The sequence below is a fragment of the Lactuca serriola genome, chromosome 2 (genome assembly GCF_051521515.1).
Source record: "Lactuca serriola cultivar US96UC23 chromosome 2, Lser_US96UC23_V15, whole genome shotgun sequence".
NCBI classification, from domain to species: domain Eukaryota; kingdom Viridiplantae; phylum Streptophyta; class Magnoliopsida; order Asterales; family Asteraceae; genus Lactuca; species Lactuca serriola.
The window spans coordinates 182,202,226-182,221,579 of record NC_136409.1 but is presented as its reverse complement, the minus strand read 5'-3'; the positions used below and the strand labels follow the sequence as shown (position 1 = coordinate 182,221,579).

The 19,354-nt window shown below is 35.8% G+C and overlaps 2 protein-coding genes across 3 annotated transcripts; one reads left to right on the top strand and one right to left on the bottom strand.

Moving 5' to 3' along the window:
* Positions 1–851: 851 nt before the first annotated feature.
* LOC145087621 (Regulator of chromosome condensation (RCC1) family protein) lies at positions 852–3,841 on the top strand. The gene is made up of 9 exons (XM_079025615.1): positions 852–1,030; positions 1,463–1,737; positions 1,813–2,006; positions 2,146–2,193; positions 2,284–2,356; positions 2,446–2,617; positions 2,778–3,200; positions 3,271–3,462; positions 3,542–3,841. Exons 2-9 carry the CDS (start codon positions 1,485–1,487, stop codon positions 3,576–3,578), a joined length of 1,392 nt encoding a protein of 463 aa, XP_078881741.1. The 5' UTR covers positions 852–1,030; positions 1,463–1,484; the 3' UTR covers positions 3,579–3,841.
* Positions 3,842–3,926: 85 nt separating this feature from the next.
* Positions 3,927–12,318, bottom strand: LOC145087623 (agamous-like MADS-box protein FUL-L). 2 transcript variants are annotated; one of them, XM_079025622.1, is made up of 9 exons: positions 12,091–12,314; positions 11,626–11,836; positions 9,044–9,122; positions 8,783–8,847; positions 4,846–4,945; positions 4,713–4,754; positions 4,527–4,568; positions 4,281–4,387; positions 3,931–4,193 (listed from the first exon to the last, which is right to left on the bottom strand). In XM_079025622.1, exons 2-9 carry the CDS (start codon positions 11,808–11,810, stop codon positions 4,088–4,090), a joined length of 726 nt encoding a protein of 241 aa, XP_078881748.1. In that variant the 5' UTR covers positions 11,811–11,836; positions 12,091–12,314; the 3' UTR covers positions 3,931–4,087. The 2 variants fall into 2 exon arrangements, with proteins under 2 accessions (XP_078881749.1, XP_078881748.1); XM_079025623.1 differs by lacking the exons at positions 8,783–8,847; positions 9,044–9,122 and having other exon boundaries at positions 3,927–4,193; positions 12,091–12,318.
* Between the last annotated feature and the right edge of the window lie 7,036 nt (positions 12,319–19,354).

The following is a 19,354-nucleotide window of genomic DNA, read 5'->3' as shown; positions in this document are numbered from 1 at the left end:
GGATGATGTCACGTTTAATATTGCATGCAAAAGTTAAAACAATAAACATTTTTATAACTTTTTTTAGGCAGAATCGCATATCATTGAACTCCTAGATTTCGCCGTTGAAATTACCATAATTGAAATCATGATTCGTAGTTTTCATTCATATGTCACAAATCATGACCAACTCAACATTGCCAGGAGTCATTATATAATAGTCCTAAAGAAGCAGACTCTTGCTTATTTTGGGAACCGATACAATTAAGTCATTGATATTCTTGAGGTAAACACGAAGTAGCCTAGCCATATTTTCTTTAAACTTATATATTTTGTACATGTTACATGTATGTATGTGTGTGTGGAAAGACAATTGTAGTGACCATTTTAATCGAGCTAGCTTTATCAGATAATACAAGTATATGATTATGTCTTCCAAATCAATGATTTATTTTTGGAGCTTCGACAAAAATCATTTCCATGACTCTCTGTCATGCCCCATTTCGTAGGCAAACATCAAGATTAGGTTTTTCCCATTACCACCATGAATAATAAATAACATCTATGACGATAATGTCACAAAGAGACATGCAACATGTGCATATGTAAATGAGAGATATTATCGTCAACTACTAATGTGTAAATAATTACACTAGATGTCAAATTTAACTTGAATCCACCCATTTCAGAAAAGTTGGTTATTTAAAAAAAAATACATAATTTTTAGTTATTCTTTTAATTTTTATGGTTAAGTGATTAATGGCTTAAGAAATGTAGGGGCTGAAATGGTTTTAATGTAAAACACAGCGGGTTAAAGTGAAAACTTGGGGAGCGAATTTAGATATATAACCAAACCCAAAGGGTCTGGAAGATTCTTCTATGGTGTCGAACGGCACACATTTTTCCGATCACCGACAAGAACACCGAATTCCTTCGACCGTTTATCCCCCAAGGTCCTCGGAACTCAACAATCATTCTACGACAACCCAATCATTTCTATTTTTGTTCCGAAGATCAAATCTTATCCACAATCGATCTTCTCCAGTCAAAGGTAATCTCTTCCCTCTTGCATATATAATCTAACATCTACGCACTTAATTCCTCTTCTTCAACATTTCTTTGCCGGTCAAGAACAATTTGAGAAATCCAAGGTGAAATAATTTGCCACCTGTTTACTTTCCTATCATCAATCAATTACCTAAATTAATTTGATTACTATTGATCTATATTTCATTTTAAGCTTCCGTAGCGGTTAAGAATATACGAAAAATCAAAAGTGAAACCCTTGTTATTACATTTTTTGGGACATCCTTTGATTGATATTTGATCATATTCAAGTTTCATTTTTGGGTTTAGATCTTTGTTCATAGTTTCGGTTTCAATTCAATCCAAATTGACAACAAATTGGGAATACAATTGGTTAACGCATGATTGTTAAATGCAAATGCAAATGCATATTGATTTGTGATCTGTGTTTGATTAGGTTTGTCAGGCGGTGTGAGTAAATGGCGATTGATGAAATATTTGGAGACACTCCACCGGTGGTTTCCCCAACCAAAAGTGCACTTTACGTTTGGGGTTATAACCAGTCTGGACAAACCGGTAGAAAATGTGAAGACCAAAACCTAAGGATCCCAAAACAGCTTCCGCCTGATCTTTTTGGGTGTCCAGCCGGAGCCAATTCACGTTGGTTAGATGTGACTTGTGGACGAGAACATACTGCAGCCGTCGCCTCTGATGGCTCCCTCTTCACTTGGGGTCAGATTCCATTTTTACCCTTTCTTCAAATTGTGATTATTGTAACTTTTTAGCACATATTTTCATTCCTTTCAGGGGCAAATGAGTTTGGTCAGTTGGGTGATGGAACTGAAACGAGTAGAAAACATCCTAAAAAAGTGAAGCTTTTGCAAAATGAGTTTGTGGTATCCGTGTCTTGTGGGGCCCATTGTACTGCTGCTATTGCAGAGCCACGTGAAAACGATGGGACAATCTCTTCTAGAAGACTTTGGGTTTGGGGACAAAATCAGGTTCATAATCTTTTTCACCCACAATAGCAACCTACTTACATTTCTCTTTTAAAGATAATAATAATAAAATATGTAAGAAATGAAGTACATTGCCCATATTGGTAGCAAAGTTGTAATTCCATTTCTTCCATCTTTTCAGGGATCTAATTGTCCTCGTGTATTCTGGGGAGCGTTTTCTCCTAATACAGTAAGAATTTGAATACTATTATTATTATGTTTCCTTCCATTAAATCGCAAAAATAATTCTTTTATCTTTCAATAATTTCAATCTATTCAGATTATTCGTCAAGTGTCATGTGGAGCTGTGCATGTTGTGGCACTATCAGAGGAAGGGCTGCTACAAGCTTGGGGTATAAAATATAAAATTATAAACGCCTTCCCCTTTAAACTTTTTTACTATTGATCTCTTATTAAATGCGTGTATTAAAATATAAACCAGGCTACAATGAATATGGTCAACTTGGAAGAGGTGTTACTTGTGAAGGCCTTCAAAAGGCACGCATTATAAACGCATATGCTAAGTTCCTTGATGAAGCCCCTGAGCTTGTAAAGATTACTCAAGTTTCATGTGGAGAGTATCACTCTGCAGCCATATCAGAAGATGGAGAGGTGTAAGTGCATTAAAAAAAAAATGGGCCTTTTGTTGATGAAGATAGGTTCTAGAACACAAGCCGATTAATCGCTTGGAGGTCAAGGCAACCTCACATCAAATCATATGTTGTCATCATTCCAATTCTGATTTTGAATTTGTAATTTCACATTTGATTTCAGCTACACATGGGGGTTGGGAAGCATGGGACAACTTGGTCATTATTCTCTTCAATCAGAGGACAAGGAGTTGATACCACGGCGTGTGGTGGCACTTAATGGGATATTTGTGAAGAGTGTAGCATCAGGTGGTGTGCATACGTGCGCTTTGACTTCAAAAGGAGGTCTATACGCTTGGGGTGGTGGTCAATCTGGTCAACTTGGGCTGGGCCCACAAAACGGAATCTTTTCATGCGACTCTGTAACCATGTTTCGGAACATTCCGGTTTTGGTCCTTCCATTTGGTGTCAAACAGGTTGCTTGTGGACATTCTCACACACTTATCTGCACACAAGATGGTAGAATCCATGGTTGGGGTTATAACAGCTATGGCCAAGCTGCTAACCAGAAATGCACTTATGCTTGGTATCCATCTCCAGTTGATTGGTATATTTCTCTCCTTCTCTCTTTCTCTCTCCTTTGACTTGAAGGTTTGACCGATGAATAACCGAAACAGGTGTTTGGGGGAAGTAAGGAAGCTGGCAGCTGGTGGGGGCCACTCTGCTGTATTAACAGACGCGTGTTCATTGAAAGAGTTGTGTGAGTTTCAAATTGCAGACTGTTTGACACCATGGAATGCTTCTATGATTGAAGATGTTGCATATCGAACTGGTTCAGATGCTTTGGTTCGTCTTTGTGAGAGGTTAAGGTATTTATATATTAAAGTTGTGACATGTTTGACCATAAAAGTCAACTGTCTTCTGAACCAGTTTTGTTTGTCATTGTAGGGAACGTCACTCTGATGGTGGAGCTTGCAAATGTTAAAATTGCTTCTGTAATCTGAAATTCACATGTTGGCAAACTTCAACAATTGATTGATGAATTCACTAGTTGATTTATACAAATGTGTGTTTAAGAACAGGTGGAAATATGTGTCATGTTAATGTTGTAGAACTGTTGTATATGTAAATTAAGTGTTAAAACGGGGCTTGTTGCTGTCGATGTAACTTGCAAGTCATTATTATGTAGATACATACAATATATGATGAAACCAAATAATAGCAAACAAACATCCATATTCATGGTCATGGTCATGCATGCAAGTGGATCTTCTACTAAAGCATAGTAGCAAATTTCTTTTACTGATTGATGTTGTTATCATCTAGAGCCATATTGGATGCACTTTCCAGAATGCGTTGGAGCATAAATATGTTTATAACTTTATATATGTAGCGGGAATCAAACATATAATAATAATAATAATTGTAGAAATCAAAAGTTGACCACTTTATATAATTATATTCACACACTCCGATGGGTGGAAGATTAAGTTCTTATTGGTTAATGTGGCGGATCATCCACAATGGCATCATGGTCGTGGAGACAGGTTGAACTTGAGCTGATTCCTCCTCCCTCATGGCCGCTCCAATGAAAGGTCCACTGCAAAAGTTAATGTAGTTACAAAACTACCCCTCATACGCACAGAAACCGTTTTTTTTTGGGGGGGATGGGGGGGGGGGGGGTTACCTAGTATTTGCAAAAGAAGTAACTGAACATGGATATGGCTGAGGTGGATGCTGAGGTAATTGCAACATTGGAATTTGTTGCTCACTGGTCTTCTCATTCTCTTTCAACTGTGCCCAAATCAAATAGTTGCCGAAAAATGTCATCTTAACTTTGCAACATGTGGAAAAAGGTTGTCGTTTTCATGGGAACATTTAAAGTTTTATTACACTCCACGTTGAATGGAGTACAGTTTCTTAAAACAAGTACCTTCTTAGAGAGTGAATTGTTTCTTTCTTGCAATGCCCTCTCCTGTCATATAAAGGAGAGATTTATTAGTCAATGATACATGTTCTCAAGTTATAAAAAATAGCGCCTCGACCTAAATTGTTTCAGGATTTCATAATTCCAAATTAATATAAATGTGTTTGGCAGCATAAGAGATGATACGGCTACCTTTTTATGAAGCTCAGAGATGGACTCGTGCATGAGTTGGTTCTGCATATTAGGGTGTATAGTAGCAATTAGTCCTTATTATATACATACGGAAAGCAGATATGCATTTTTGGAAGAACCAAAAGCTGCTTACCTTTTTTGTCCGTATTCGCTTAAGAGCAGTCTCAAGTTGTTGCTCCACATTTTGAAGCTCTCTAAGGTTTAGTTGCTCTAGATCTTCCCCATCATAGTGCCTGTACATGTTCAAATGACATATGGTTATCCTACAATAAAACGTTTTAAGACCATATACCTTTTCAAAATGGGTTTCAAGATTAGCACATTCATAAAAAATTCTTAATATTTTGATTGATCTTAAATACATTCAAGGATACATGAGATTGTTATTAAACCCCTACAGTCGAAAAGGAGGATAGCGGATGTTCATGCTGGAGTGGAAATTTTTAAACAATGTTAGGGTAGTCTTTTTGATAAGATATCTACATGTTGGTGGGCAGACGGGGGATTTAGTACGCAGTTGTCGCCAACACAAAATTCTCCACGAACAAAGTGGACGGCAAACATTCAACAACTTTGGTTTGTTGTTATCAACAAGAGTTGTGGCATCGTAGGATGTTATGGAAGACAGAGAGATAGTGTGTTTTGCATACTAGGTTTGAGAGAGCGATAAGTCTGTATAGTTAAGGATAACACTAATACCAAGAAAATGGTTAGGGATGTCAAAAAGTCCTATTGGACCCCGTTCCCGTGGGGGCCCCGTCTCGTTTGGGGGAATTTTTTTAAAAAAAATCGGGGGCGGGTTAACCCCTGTTTTAATTTCGGGGGTAGGGGCGGGGATAGGCAATCCCGTCCCGAAACCCCAATGGGGACCCGTTAATAAATTACACATATATTTACGTATATTAATTATATAAATATAATAAACAATAACATGATTTTAAGCTGCCAAACTTCATCAAAAAACATTTTTAAGTTGTTTGTATAATATTTTTTAGATGCCATAATTTTTTTATTTTTAACATATAAAATTTTGTTGAACTAATTATTTGTTACCTAAAAAATAATTTCTTTTAGTCTAAACAACAACTTCTTTTAGCTCAAAAAAGGTAACTCAAAATCAATTGGGGGCAGGAGCGGGGGTAATAAAGGGGATTCGGGGGCGGGGACGGAGGAACGGGGAAACTTCAAGGGCGGGGGCAGGGGTTTTACACCCCGTCCCGTTTACCCCCGTTGACATCCCTAAAAGTGGTAAAGTGTACGAATATAGGTCAATACGAACTCACGAGATAACGTAACTATTATGAAATGTAACGATTTAGGTCCAGAAGCAGTTAGAACAATGCCGTCCATATATAGTAATAGATATGCAATTTATTCATGCATTGAAAATTAAAAAATAAATACCACACAATCTGCAACGAGAAGCGCATGAATGGATAAACGTGTCAAAGCGTTGGTACTCATGGGCGATTTTACCTAGGTGCCCAGTGTGGCACCGACAATTTTCGATTTTCAAACTTTTTTACATATTTTTCCTTCATCAACAACACTTATTTCAACCTCGACAACACCTAGTATGTATTCCTACGTCCGCCCGTGTTGGTACTATTCATGTGGCACTTGCTACTACACAATACATAGATTTCCATAGGCGTAAAATGTGATATAAAGCTAAGGAGTTAAAAATACATAAAAGGCCGATGCGTGTATTCGCCAAGGTATTTTGCAAGAATGCTCTTTTAACTTCGAGTTAATGATTTTGCTGAGGTTCTTTGCACGGTGATTGTATTGACAACCATACTAAAGGATAATAACAATCAATACTGGTGGCTTAGCATTTACTACAAGACATGCCTTGTATCGTTGTAGAGAGCCATCCAAGTAGAATTTGTGATGGAATAGCCACATACACCTAATAACAAGAGCATCTAGGGGTCTCAGTAAGTATTGTTAGTATGTAACACACTATATTCATCATGTATGACAACCTTTTAGAGTGAGGCAGAGAGGGGTCACAGAGGGATTTGCGAGTGGAGTTGGAAATGGGTAAGATGAAGCGTTATGACGAGATATGAGATTCAAAAACTTATCAGAGTCTCGCGCTTAGACCAAGTCACCATTTTGGCAGTAGGGAAAGCGAAACAAGCAGACCATTGGGGGAGGTGGTGTGAGTTATGCTATGGAAATAAATGGGGGGGGGGGGGGTCGTTAGGATGTTGGGTTGTTGGTGATTAGAGTATCACTGACCATTTAGTATAACTGGAATTAAAACGAGTGCTAATATATATTTAAATTATGATCAAATATGAGTTTAGAGTTGCGGTATCCATACTTATATATAAGGCGGGTTTGATCTCAAGTAACATGAAAAAAAGGTTTAGAGAGTTATGCCCCCTTACGATTGGCAGTTCCCTAAAACCTCTACATTCTTCTAGACCTAAAATGTAATGGAAAATCTTGATCAAAATACATGAATAAGGAAAGGATAGGCCAAAGGCATGTTAGGGTTTAAGCACTTCTACAAATGATTCAAACGATTTAACATAGAGCAATATATACAAACGAAAATAAGAACATGATGTCTAATGTCGTTCACATGGTTAGAGTGATCAGCTACGTCCACAAGCGAAGCTTTAGTATACTAGTAAGTTGGGGGCCGTTGGGATGTTGGGTTGTTGGTGATTAGAGTATCACTGAACATTTAGTATAACTGAAATCAAAATGAGTGCAAACACAGAGCAATATATACTAGTAAGTTGACCTAAAAACTGCCAATAAGACGAAACCCAAAAAGCTATGACAAATATGGTCCATAAATCAATTTAGTATCGTATCTGCTATAGAAATTATCCCATAAGAATTTTATTCCAGGATCGACTCCTCTTTACTGTAAAGCAGGACCTCATACTTGGTTTTCCTAGCGACTATAGGGCCAAAATGGTGAATCAGTCTCCACAAGTTAACAAGGAAACTCATGTTGCCTTAGAGCATCCACAATGCAAGTCATATAAGAGTTGAATGAGGTGCTGATTAGGGTTGAATATGAGTTGAATAGAGTGTGGGTGATGACATGTAGTATAGTTGAATAAAGGAGTTGAATGATCATTGAATGGCTCAATAGAAAAAATAAAGTGGTGCTTATGATTGGATAAGAGTTTAATGGTTATTCTAGAAATTGTTTTCCAAATGCTAAAACTGCAACTTTCATTGTTGTTATGCAGATAAGATGAAGAAGAATATAATTTGTTAGCTCTTGTTCCAAGACACAAGGATGAATAAGCCCTTAGTGGTGGTCCCACTCACCGATCAACGGGCGGGGTTGAGAGCAACGCCTTAAATCCTCTACATAATTTTAAACCAAGAATGCAGTACGAAGCCTTAATCAAAATGTATGAACAAGGAAAAGATAGGTATTGTGGGTCTGGCAAGAGGTAACTTATGTTGCTTTACAACCCAAGCTACCTCAGTAGATTGCAACCATGATGCCTATACGGTCTGTTTTAGAAGTTCCAGCTGCTTGGCGGATATTTCTTGAAAACGGTTTTCAAGTGCTAAAGCTTTAATTTTCGTTGATCTTATCTAGATTTTGGATGAATGAATATATAAGTCGAGCTATTTTGTTTGTGGGATGTGTTCGGTTTTCATCCCATGGCATATATGTTGGCTCGGTTTTGTCTGATGGTGGTGTATCATCGATGTGATGTAGAACCTTGTAACAACTAGAATGAAGTTGGAAAAGTTTGACAACATATACTAGGTTACTTTGGAGTCATAGAGGATGCATACCTTGTGCGGGATGTTTGATATTTCTATGCATGGTGTAGCTTTGTCTCAAACTTTGCATTTCGAGTCATGACGAGTGGTGGTGCGCTTGATGGCACGTTGGCGGCCGAAGGGGTTTTAGGTTTAAAAGCCTAAGGCTATGATACCATAAAGGATTCTTAATATCTACTGATCCCAACTGAATATAACGATACACTAATTATGTATAGTAGCATAACTAACTGTCCACTAATTATACGAACATATACATTAATTAAATACATTATATTGCTTTTAAGTGAATCTACCTTATGTTCTTTTCTAGAACTTCAATCTTTGCCTTAAGCTTAGAGGATTCAAGAGTCCAGCTTGCCTGTACTTACACATATTCTCAAAAAGTCAATAATTCAACCTGATACGGATGCTCGATTTGAATGCTGATTTAGACAGAACATAAGGAAATTGGACAGTTAATGACAATTTTTATAATGTTCCTTCAATTAATATTTTATCTAATAAAAGTTATAGTAACAAATTAATGCGATATATTCATGCACATGTATATATACCTGCGTTTCGGTTTCAGGAGCAGTAAGCAATTTCTCAGCATACGAATACCTTTCATACCTCTCAAGAATCGTCTCCATACTACATGTTTCGACTAAATGTAAGATTAATATACATGTGTATATATGCAAGAATTTTAATGAACAGTTTACTATTGATTAACAATACATTATATATAGACTACAATGCATTGTTAAATTAAATCTTCCAAGAAAGAAATTAAAAATGGTATTTTAAGACGTTTAATTAGAATAAAGTAAATAAAAAGTACATGCCATTCAATTCGATATTCCAAACCACTTTCATCACAGCAAAATCATTAAAACCTAATTTGTGGCTCCTACTTAAGTATATATAGATGTCCTACTTGAGATACCTAAATCCTTTAAAGTAAAGCTAGCTATCATCTACATGTTCTCATGTTTTATGTACCAAATTTCTATTATTCTATATTATCTGTTCATCCAGAACATTGCGCCAGTCGCTCATTTCAAGAACATGTATTTCAGGGCATTTTTGTAACAATTTTTCTTCCTTGGTATGAAATGGAATATAACCACTCCTCCTTTTAATTTGAAGTTAGTTCTATTCATCAATTCGATTTTTAATTTGTCGTATATAATTAATTTAGGTATAGTTTTTAAGGTTAATTTGTTGGTTTAATTAAGATGATCATCTGCCAAAAAGAAGTACGACTTGAGACCCAAGACGACTTTATGGGAATATCACAAAATCTTGAAGACCAAATTAGACGCTTTGAAGCTTTACAGCAATGGCATGCCAATGTCGATTCAATTAATCATTAATTTTGTCATTTCCAATAACACAACTGCTAAAGTTACAAAGCAAGAGTTAAAGCAATACGTACACTTGTTAATTTTGCAGAAATTTATGTCATTTCTCTAACCTCTTTATATATACCAGGCTTCTTGCAATCATCACAGTCGCTTTATCTTTGTTAGTTAATGATTCCAATTGCATAACATGTAATTGTCCTCATATATAAGCATCTATCTTTCCATATATTTAGATACAATTAAACCATTTTACATTTACCAAAGATATTTCTAATTAACCGATGATAACGAATTTAACATGTTTACGTTCACAGGAAATATATCCAGGATGTTGAAGTACTTACCAACAAAAGATATTCAAACCTAAAATTTGCAAAATCAATGGTAAGTTATTGATTAGCTTCAACGTATATAAAAACCCTAAATTTGAAATTTCAATCTTAGTCATATACGTTGAACTTTACAGACCTAAAGCATATATAAAAACTGAAGACCTTATATACAGTTCATATCATGGTAAGGACGATATAGAGGTTTTGAAAAGTTTGACGGAGAATATATCAACAGCTGAGAGCTTGAATCGATGCAAATTCTTGCTTAATTTCTTGTGTTTTGTTCTTTGAAAACGAAATGAACAAAAATGGTAACTTGATTTTCTATGAACACTCGCAAGAGAAATAATTACAATTTAAGGATGGAATATTCTTTGACAAATTGGTAACCTTAATTTTACTTTAAAGCTTGATCTTTTGCCCTTCTCCGGCGAGATCTTTTGCAAGATTGCTTGTAATTTAAAAAAAATAATTAATAAAAAAAAATACTTTGTGCTCGATCTATAGAGGTTTGACGAACCCCCTGATTAAAAGTTAAAACCCTGTCAATCGACCCTAAAGGAACTGGACTCTACCCCAAAAGATATGAATACAAATTATGCTAGATTCCAATATTAATCTTAGAGCTGAAATATTATATTTATAAAAAAAATCTTTTGAATTAGTACACATATCATCTCCCAACAGCTAGCCTAGGATACAACTTTTGTGATCAGTCCTAGGTTGTCTTAAGTTGTTGCTTATGTACAAACAAATTAAAGTTGTAATCACTTTGAAGAAAATCTGGTACGATGATGTTAAGGCTGTAATGAGACAGCAATTAAGCAGCAGTGTCACACAGCTCAAGAAAACACTTGAGAGTTCCAACATCAATATTAAACTTTTTTCAGTAACAATTTATTAATAATTTCAAACAAATAAAACAGTACACTACCCAGAAAAAAACAAATAACAAAATCCACCCAAGGTAAGGGGTTTCATACTGGACTAAATATAGTAATATATTATAATTGTATAATAATATATATAGATGCATGCAGAAAGGAGAGAGAGTGAAGAAAACCCAAAGGATTTGTGTCAGGATAACCAAAAGAATAAGAAAAAACCTCAAGAACACACACAAGATTAAGAGAGTTAATTTGACCCTGATGATATGAACTTGACCAAAAAAATTTTGATTTAGGGTTTAACTATTCATAGACTTCATGTGGTGCCTGTTCTTTTAGACTTTCTTATAAAAACATAAACAAAGAAAAATCAAGACAAAAATAACTTGAAATCTTGAACATATCCATACAGATATATATGGAAAATAACTTCTGAATGATTTATAAACCCATCTCAGACAATAAAACCTGTCGACTTTTAAATGTATTTCAAGCCACTGATTTAAAAGAAGCTGAAGAAGAAGAAGAAGAAGAAGAAGACGAAGAAGAAGAAGAAGGGGGTGCGCACCTGGAGTGAGTGGCGTACTCAAAAAGTTTGCCTTTTGTGGAAAAAACGATGAGAGCAACATCAGCATCGCACAAGACAGAGATCTCATGAGCTTTCTTGAGCAAACCTGTTCTTCTCTTGGAAAATGTTACCTGTCTGCTAATCTTGTTCTCGATCCGCTTTAACTGCACCCTTCCTCTCCCCATCTAGCTTGCTTTTACAGGGTTTCTTTCTACAGAAACCCTAAAAAGAATCAGCTTCTAAAGTGAAAAAACAATAAAAAATGCGAAGCAGATCTAAGAAGAAGAAGAAGACGACGACGACGAAGACACAGGAGAATGTTTTCTGTAGCTTCCTTTCTATTTTGGTGTATGTATTATTTTATTAGACAGTCTTTCATACCATAAAAAAATCTGTTTCCATACCATATATATTTTATCTTGTAAACAGCATAAAATTATTATTTGTGAGATCATTTTAACTTACTCCCAATAACTTTGAAAGATTTTGAGTTCTAACTTCAAACTTCAACTGCCTCATCATCTGACAATAGTTTAGTTCTTATAAATATGGTAAAGGTAAAGGCTGATTAATGGCCTTACATTAGACTATATGTGTATTCTACGCTTCTAACTTTTTTTAACCTTTAAGAAAAATGTACGTACGTACTAAAAAAACTAAATGCATGATTTGTTATATAAACCCAGAAATTAATGTTCATACTGTTTTTATATAAGATTCAAGAAACCATATTTGTAGGATAAAAAAATGTGGAATTTGAATTTGAGAGAGATGATTAAACCAATTAACACTTGGATTTTATAAGTATTTGATTGGATATTTAAAATTTAGGAATACAATTTTTATAAGATGTATATCAATGGAGGGGCAACTGAAGTAAGGAATAAAAAAAGGAGAGGATGGTGAAAGGGAATAGTTGCATAAGAAAGGGATCTAAAACCAGGATGGTTTAGGACAGATTTGGTGTCAAGTTCTCATTGGTGGATTTCTTATCTCCCCTGTCTTGTTTTTAGGGTACATGTGTTGGATCGGGTCAATTTGAATCAATTAAATCCAAATCCAAATGAGCGAGAGTATGTCATACTTAATTAAAGTGTGAGTTGATAATTAGAGTATGTGTTCTACATAAAAGAAATTGAGAAATTAAGAAATTAAGTAATCTAATTAGTTTTTGGTGGTTTTTAAAAAATATAAAAAGTTCTTTTTTATTATATATATATATATATATATATATATATATATATATATATATATATATATATATATATATATATATATATATATATGTTCAAATGTTTTTAGTAAATATTGTGTGCCTAAATGCACCAATCAGAAATTAGCAATTAATTAATTAAGGGTAAATTAGTAATATTACATATATGTATTAATGAATATCCAAAATTAACAACTGATATCCCTTTATTTAAGGGATCAATTTTTATTTACTTATTAAAACCCTACACCACCGTTTTTTCCAGAGACGTACATCACCAACACCTCCTAGTCCGCCGACCACCATTGTTCCAACTTCTTTATGCTTGGTGGTCTTCATTGTCGACCAAATCCGCAGCAAGTGGCTATTCCACCACCATCAAATTGTTGATCGGCCTTCATCATCATCAGGATCTATTCGAGATTTTGTATAAAGCCTTTATCGTTTGAACTTTGAAGTCTTGTTTATAATCGTCAGGTATGTATTTTTTGATGTTCTTTATTGTTTCTTTCAATTAATTGATAAAAAAGGTTAATTCGTTATGAATCGAAGTTGCTGTTTCATTCGAATGGGACATTCAATTTCATAAAGTTTGCAGTTTTTGATCTTTTTTATTGTTTCCATGGCCAACAGGTGATCTTCTTCTTCATCTTATTTTGATTTGAATCCATGTAAATTTGGATGTTTGGGTTTTCCTGAAAAAATTTATGATAATGGATGTGATATAACTCATGGTTATTTGGGGTTGTTTCTTGAATTCAAGAAACTGAATTGGTAAGACTATCACTAATTTTTTTTGAAGAAACTGAAGAAGCACACCACGTGTTTGATAAAATGCCTCAATGAAAAAATAGTTAAAAATCATTAATGTTTTTACTTCACTTTGTTCCTTATTCTTTTCAGAACTATATAACTCAATTTAGATTGGGTTGGATGCCATTTTCATAACAATAGGTTGATACTAGTTCCTTATTCTGTCAGAATTTGCAGTTAAATACATTGAACATATCGAGAAGAAACACATGGAACCCGAAGAATGTTAGTTCCTTATTCTGTCAGAATAGGTTGATGCTAGTTCCTTATTTTGTTTGTTGGATATATTCTTAATAATACAAATTCTTAAATAATATTCTTGCAGAATAGTTTATTTTGTAAGAATATTATTTGTTGTATTCTGATAGAATTGTAGTTAATTATTTGTATGTTTAATGTGCAGGTTTTACAAGTGTATCACTACAAATTACTTGACAATGAATTTCTGATAGAAAAGGCTTCAAGAATGGCTTAAAGACCTGATGGGAAAGGGTTGAAGAATGAATTAAAGAATGATCACACTCATTTTTTAAGAATGTTGTTATTTTTTAAGAATTATACTTGTTTATTCTTTCAGAATGTTTGTTATTATTCAATGAATCACAATCATACGATGTAATTTTTTGATATATTATTAGTTCAAGAATCGATTTTGTGTATTCTTTCAGAATGTATTTACTAGTTTATGTTTGGCATTCTGCCATTATGACAGAATAAAATCGAAAAATACATTTACTAGTTTATGGTTGACATTCTATCATTCTGACAGAATAAATCGGATTTTTAAATTTGAATTAATTTAAAATATTCAGATTTTTAAAAAAATAAAGGAATTAATCATCCCTAAAAATCTGAAATTTTCCTTTTTTAATATAGGTTAATTGACTAAAATGCCCTTATGCTGAAATTTGTGTGATTATATGGTACATGCTATCCTATTCTACTACCATAGACCCTCAAATCATGACATTTGATTATATTCCATCTGATGGTCCAGATCTGTGCATTCTGGCACACAATAGTTAGTAAAAACAAAATAACCTAACCCTATATATATATATATATATATATATATATATATAGAGAGAGAGAGAGAGAGAGAGAGAGGGAGAGAGTTCAATTGAGAAAAAAAAAGGTTGAGAATGGGGGAATCATTCTCAACCACTCATTTATTTTTGCCGCAAAAGCCTCCATCGTACTAACGAAAATGAGAAAAGAATAGACATGTGTTTTCCAACAAAACATAAGAATAGACATGTGTTTTCTAACAAAACATATTTCCTTAAACTATCCTAAGCATTACCTTAATATATACAAAAACATAGTCTTTTCGTTTTTTTTTTTATTTTTAAGAAGCTATTTATCGAAAAATTATTTTAAATATACCAAAATTCATGATTTTTTATTCTCTACAAATAGACATCCATATTGATATAGTTTTAAAATAAAATAAACTTTTTTTTTTATATTTTCAGCTATCGTTATTCATAAGTGAATAAAAATGAATCAAGTTTTTTCTACAGTACATTCGTTATTCGCTTATGAATAAAAACTATGATTAATTTTTTTTTACATTTTAAGTATCATTCATATATGAATATAACATATACTAAGCATATTATATTCATATTTAAATATTAGACGATTCATTCACTTGTGAATATTACATAGTATATTCACTTGTGAATATTAGATGATATATTCACTTATGATTATTAGATAATATTTTCATATCTGAATATTACATAGTATTACATGGTATATCACATGTGAATAATACATAGTACATTCACTTGTGAATATTAGATGATATATTCACTTATGAATATTACACAGTATATTCACATATGAATATTACAATGTGTTTTCACAAATATATATAATTTTTATATGCTATTCACATATAAATAACATACAGACTTGCATATTCGTTTTTTTTGTTTTAATAATCATATACTGATTCAAGTGAGAAAACATATTCATATATGAATATAACGTGGTAATTTAGTTTATGTATTTCATCAAACAGTTGGAGTGCATACAAGTTCACTATTTTTAAAATGTTAAAAAGATCAAGTTATCAGTTCCAAATTATCATATACTTCCAATTTCGACTTCAGATGCGACACCTATGTCTGATCGATTTTTCATTTTGATTTTGATTTTCGAAAATCCGATTGGGAACCTGTGAGTACCGATTATGAGTCCTTCAATGTCGACTGTGACTGCGAGTCAAGAACTCCGATTCCAATTTCATGAACATCAAAGAAATTCCGATTCCAACTGATTTCGTTTGCGAATCTGGGAAATTCCAGTTCCAAACTTTAGCAAATCGATGAAATTGATGAATTTAGGTTGCGAATTTGTCTTGAACAACGAACCTCCCAGCTACGAATATTGATGATTGATTAACACTGGATGACATTGATGATGGTTTAGTTGAAGAAATCTGGATGATTGTTGAAGGTTGGAGGAGAAATTTTAAGGATGAACGAACTGTTATCGAATTCTCTATAGTTACGTATTTGACACTAAAGGTTATTTGTAACACCCAAAGTCAAGAAGGCCAAGAAAGGAAAGGAAACCCTAAGTTTAAGGGATGACTCGGCGAGTCCAAGGAGGAACTCGACGAGTCCGAGCAGGATCCGGGTCGAGGAGTAAGTGACCGACTTGGCGAGTCTGGTCTGTATGAGGAAAACCCTAAATTCGGGACTTTGAGCCTATTTAAGCGCCTAATTGTCTTCCTTAAGGTTCCTTTACTGCCTCTCTAACCCAAAATACCAAACCCTAGCCGCCATATCCATTGTTGAGCCAATTATTGCCTTGAAGAGTGCATTAAAGCTTGGAGAAGGAAGAAGGATCTTGAAGGTACAAGAAGGGGGCTATAGATCTGGGATTAGGAAGATATTTCTGAACATTTGGAGGTAATACACTAGTTCTTGGACCCCTTTGCACCTAGATCTATGTGTGAGTTTTGGGGCTTTTTAGCCATGATTAGTATCCATTTGAGTTAGAAGCCAGATCTGAAGTTGCTACTTAGGATCTAAGCTTTTTTGGGCCTTGTGAAGCATAAAGTATCTGCCCTTGAGTTGATTTTGGAGCCTCTTTGCCTTAAACCCTAGTTTATGGTGTATTTAGCATAGATCTCCATCTCTACACGTAAAGTTTGCAACTTTACGTGAGGAATAGGCTTGGGAAGGGTAGATCTACAGTTTGGAGTCCATGCATGACTCAAAAGTCCTCTGCATGTATGTAGATCCGAATGGACTCGGCAAGTAGCATGGAGATTAGGAGGAACTCGACGAGTGGGATGAACGACTCGTCGAGTCGGATGAAGTTGGGCAGGAACTCGGCGAGTTGGAAGAACAACTCAGCGAGTCTGTTGAAGATTGCCTTGGACTCGGCGAGTCAAGTCACGAAACCCCAAACCCTTCGAGTTGAGACTCGAGTCAGTGAGTCGAGTGGAGACTCGGTGAGTTGGATAGGTCAGGACTCGGAAATCGGTAGACTCGGCGAGTCATGGACTGACTCGGTGAAACGAGTCGCGAATGGAAGGACTCTGAGCTTATGAACTCGGTGAGTCGGTAGGCAGACTCGGCGAGTAGGGTTGACCTGGGAGGTTGACTTTGACCAGGACTTTGAATTTGACCAGAGTTGACTTTTTTGACTGTCGGGGGTCAGTGAGACTAAGTGTTGCATTGATATTGGTAGCTCGAGGAGCTAGCGGAGCAACAGTTTAGGGAATTGTCGGTAAGCATCCAGAAGGTTTTCAGCAAGTTCAGCAGTTTGAGGTGAGTTTCCCTTTTGTGTGAATGGGTCTACGGCCACAATGCCGGCCCATGTAGTTATGAGTAGAAGACCCGGGGGTTAGCCCTAAGCACAATATGCTAGTATGATATTCAGGACGAGGTCCAATGATAGCGGGCGGGTGCCCAAGGAATGGTTTATGTGATAGTTTATACTTGTTGTCTGTGTGATACTTGTATGTGCCTGGTAGGGAGGTGAGTGTGGGCGAGGTCCCGTATCTCACCAATAGCAGAGTGTGGATGGTGTTCCATATCTCATTATCAACAGATCAGGGGCGAGGCCCAAGTTAGGGAGAGAGTGAGTGTGGGCTGGGCCCGTATCGCACTATCAGTAGGAGCATGGACGGGGTCCCATGACTCATCAGTAGCAGGACAAGGGAGAGGCCCAGGATAGGCGAGGCCTTTGGACATGATCTGTTAGTATGTGTTTAGCTTATGTGTTGTGATATGTTTATGTGCTATTATATGTTAGAGGGCGAGGCCCTGTGACAGGCAAGGCCTAAGTGAAACAGATCTGTATCCAAGTGGGGCTCGAAGCCAGGCGGGGCCGTTGTAGCGGGCGAGGCCCAGGATAGCGGGCGTGGCCCAGTATGTGCAGTATGTGGTTATACATGGTATGTGGTAGGGTGGGGAACTCACTAAGCTTCGTGCTTATAGTTTTCAGTTTTGGTTTCAGGTACTTTCGGTAGCGGAGGGAAGAGCTCGGGGTGATCGCATGGCACACACCATAGATTAGACAGCCTGGGAATGTTTTACTCTGATAACGAACATGTGTTTTGGAAACTAATACTCTGATTATGTTTTGGATCGATAATTTTGCTTTAAGTAATGTTTTATTAAAAGAAATTTTTAGTCTTGAATTTTGGGACGTTACAAGTTGGTATTAGAGCCTTGGTTTGAGGGATTCGGGCACACTCTAGGGTGTGTCTGAACTCAAACTGAGGAATTGGTATAGAAGTTTTCAAAATGAGAAGACAGTTTTGTAAAAAAAGAGTTTTGAGAAAGAAAACAGTTTTAGAAAAGCAAAAAAAAATACAGAAAGAAAAGAACTTTGAAAAGAGAAAAAGGGGTGTGGTGCATGCAATCAGCCGAGCTTAAGTAAGTACCCCAAAATACCCATACAAGGTTATGATTGATTATCATTTAGTAGAACAACATGCTAGTATAGGACTAAGGATCTAGGAGGATGCCTTATGTGCCTGCTTTATGTGTTTTAGCTTGATGAGAATTGCATGCTAGTATTGAGTAGACAGTAGTAGGATAGCCTGTGTAGGTTATGCCTGATAGTAGGAGCTTAACATTGTATGCTAGTATAGTTTCTTGTTATGAGAATAGTTTTGCATGAGTATGTTTCCTTTATCCGAATGCTGCTTGCTTTGTGCTTTGTGGGACTCTGAGTGATGGGAGTTAGCCATTGGGTGAATACGTCACGCCACATGTGGTCAGTGTTGAATAATCTTAGAGTGCCGGATTTGACCCTATTGCGCAGCTCTCGTCTGAGTCTAACCGTTCTAGGGACGAGTCTTTTACTCGAAGGATTATCCGAGCCTCATTGCATGTGATGGTATTCAGGTGGTGGCTAATTGGCATCACAAGGAGACCTTCAGCAGCTGAGGACTGGTTTGAGTTGAGCCAGAGGTTTCCCTAGGGTAAGCCTAGGATGAGATAGTGCTGGGAACAGTAGTAGTGGATAAAGGACCTGGTGGAGTCGAAGCAAGTCCCGAGGAAAGTACGGATAAATGTGGAAGGTAGTATGGGCCCGTACTACTGAAAGCAGAAGATCCGTACTCGATTCGGGAAAGGCCGAGACAAGACCGGGAGCCTGGTAGAGCATGTGTTGGTCTTGCAACAGTGATGAGTATTTTGATAGTGGATATATTATATTTTCAGCATGGTG

Coding starts and splice junctions, on each gene's coding strand:
- LOC145087621 (XM_079025615.1), top strand. CDS start 1,485: ATGGCGATTGATGAAATATTTGGAGACACTCCACCGGTGGTTTCCCCA. Junction 2,357..2,445: donor AGGGCTGCTACAAGCTTGGG/GTATAAAATATA, acceptor AATATAAACCAG/GCTACAATGAATATGGTCAA. Junction 2,618..2,777: donor ATATCAGAAGATGGAGAGGT/GTAAGTGCATTA, acceptor ATTTGATTTCAG/CTACACATGGGGGTTGGGAA.
- LOC145087623 (XM_079025622.1), bottom strand. CDS start 11,810: ATGGGGAGAGGAAGGGTGCAGTTAAAGCGGATCGAGAACAAGATTAGC. Junction 4,569..4,712: donor TCTCTGAGCTTCATAAAAAG/GTAGCCGTATCA, acceptor TTTATATGACAG/GAGAGGGCATTGCAAGAAAG. Junction 4,194..4,280: donor ACTTCTTTTGCAAATACTAG/GTAACCCCCCCC, acceptor TAACTTTTGCAG/TGGACCTTTCATTGGAGCGG.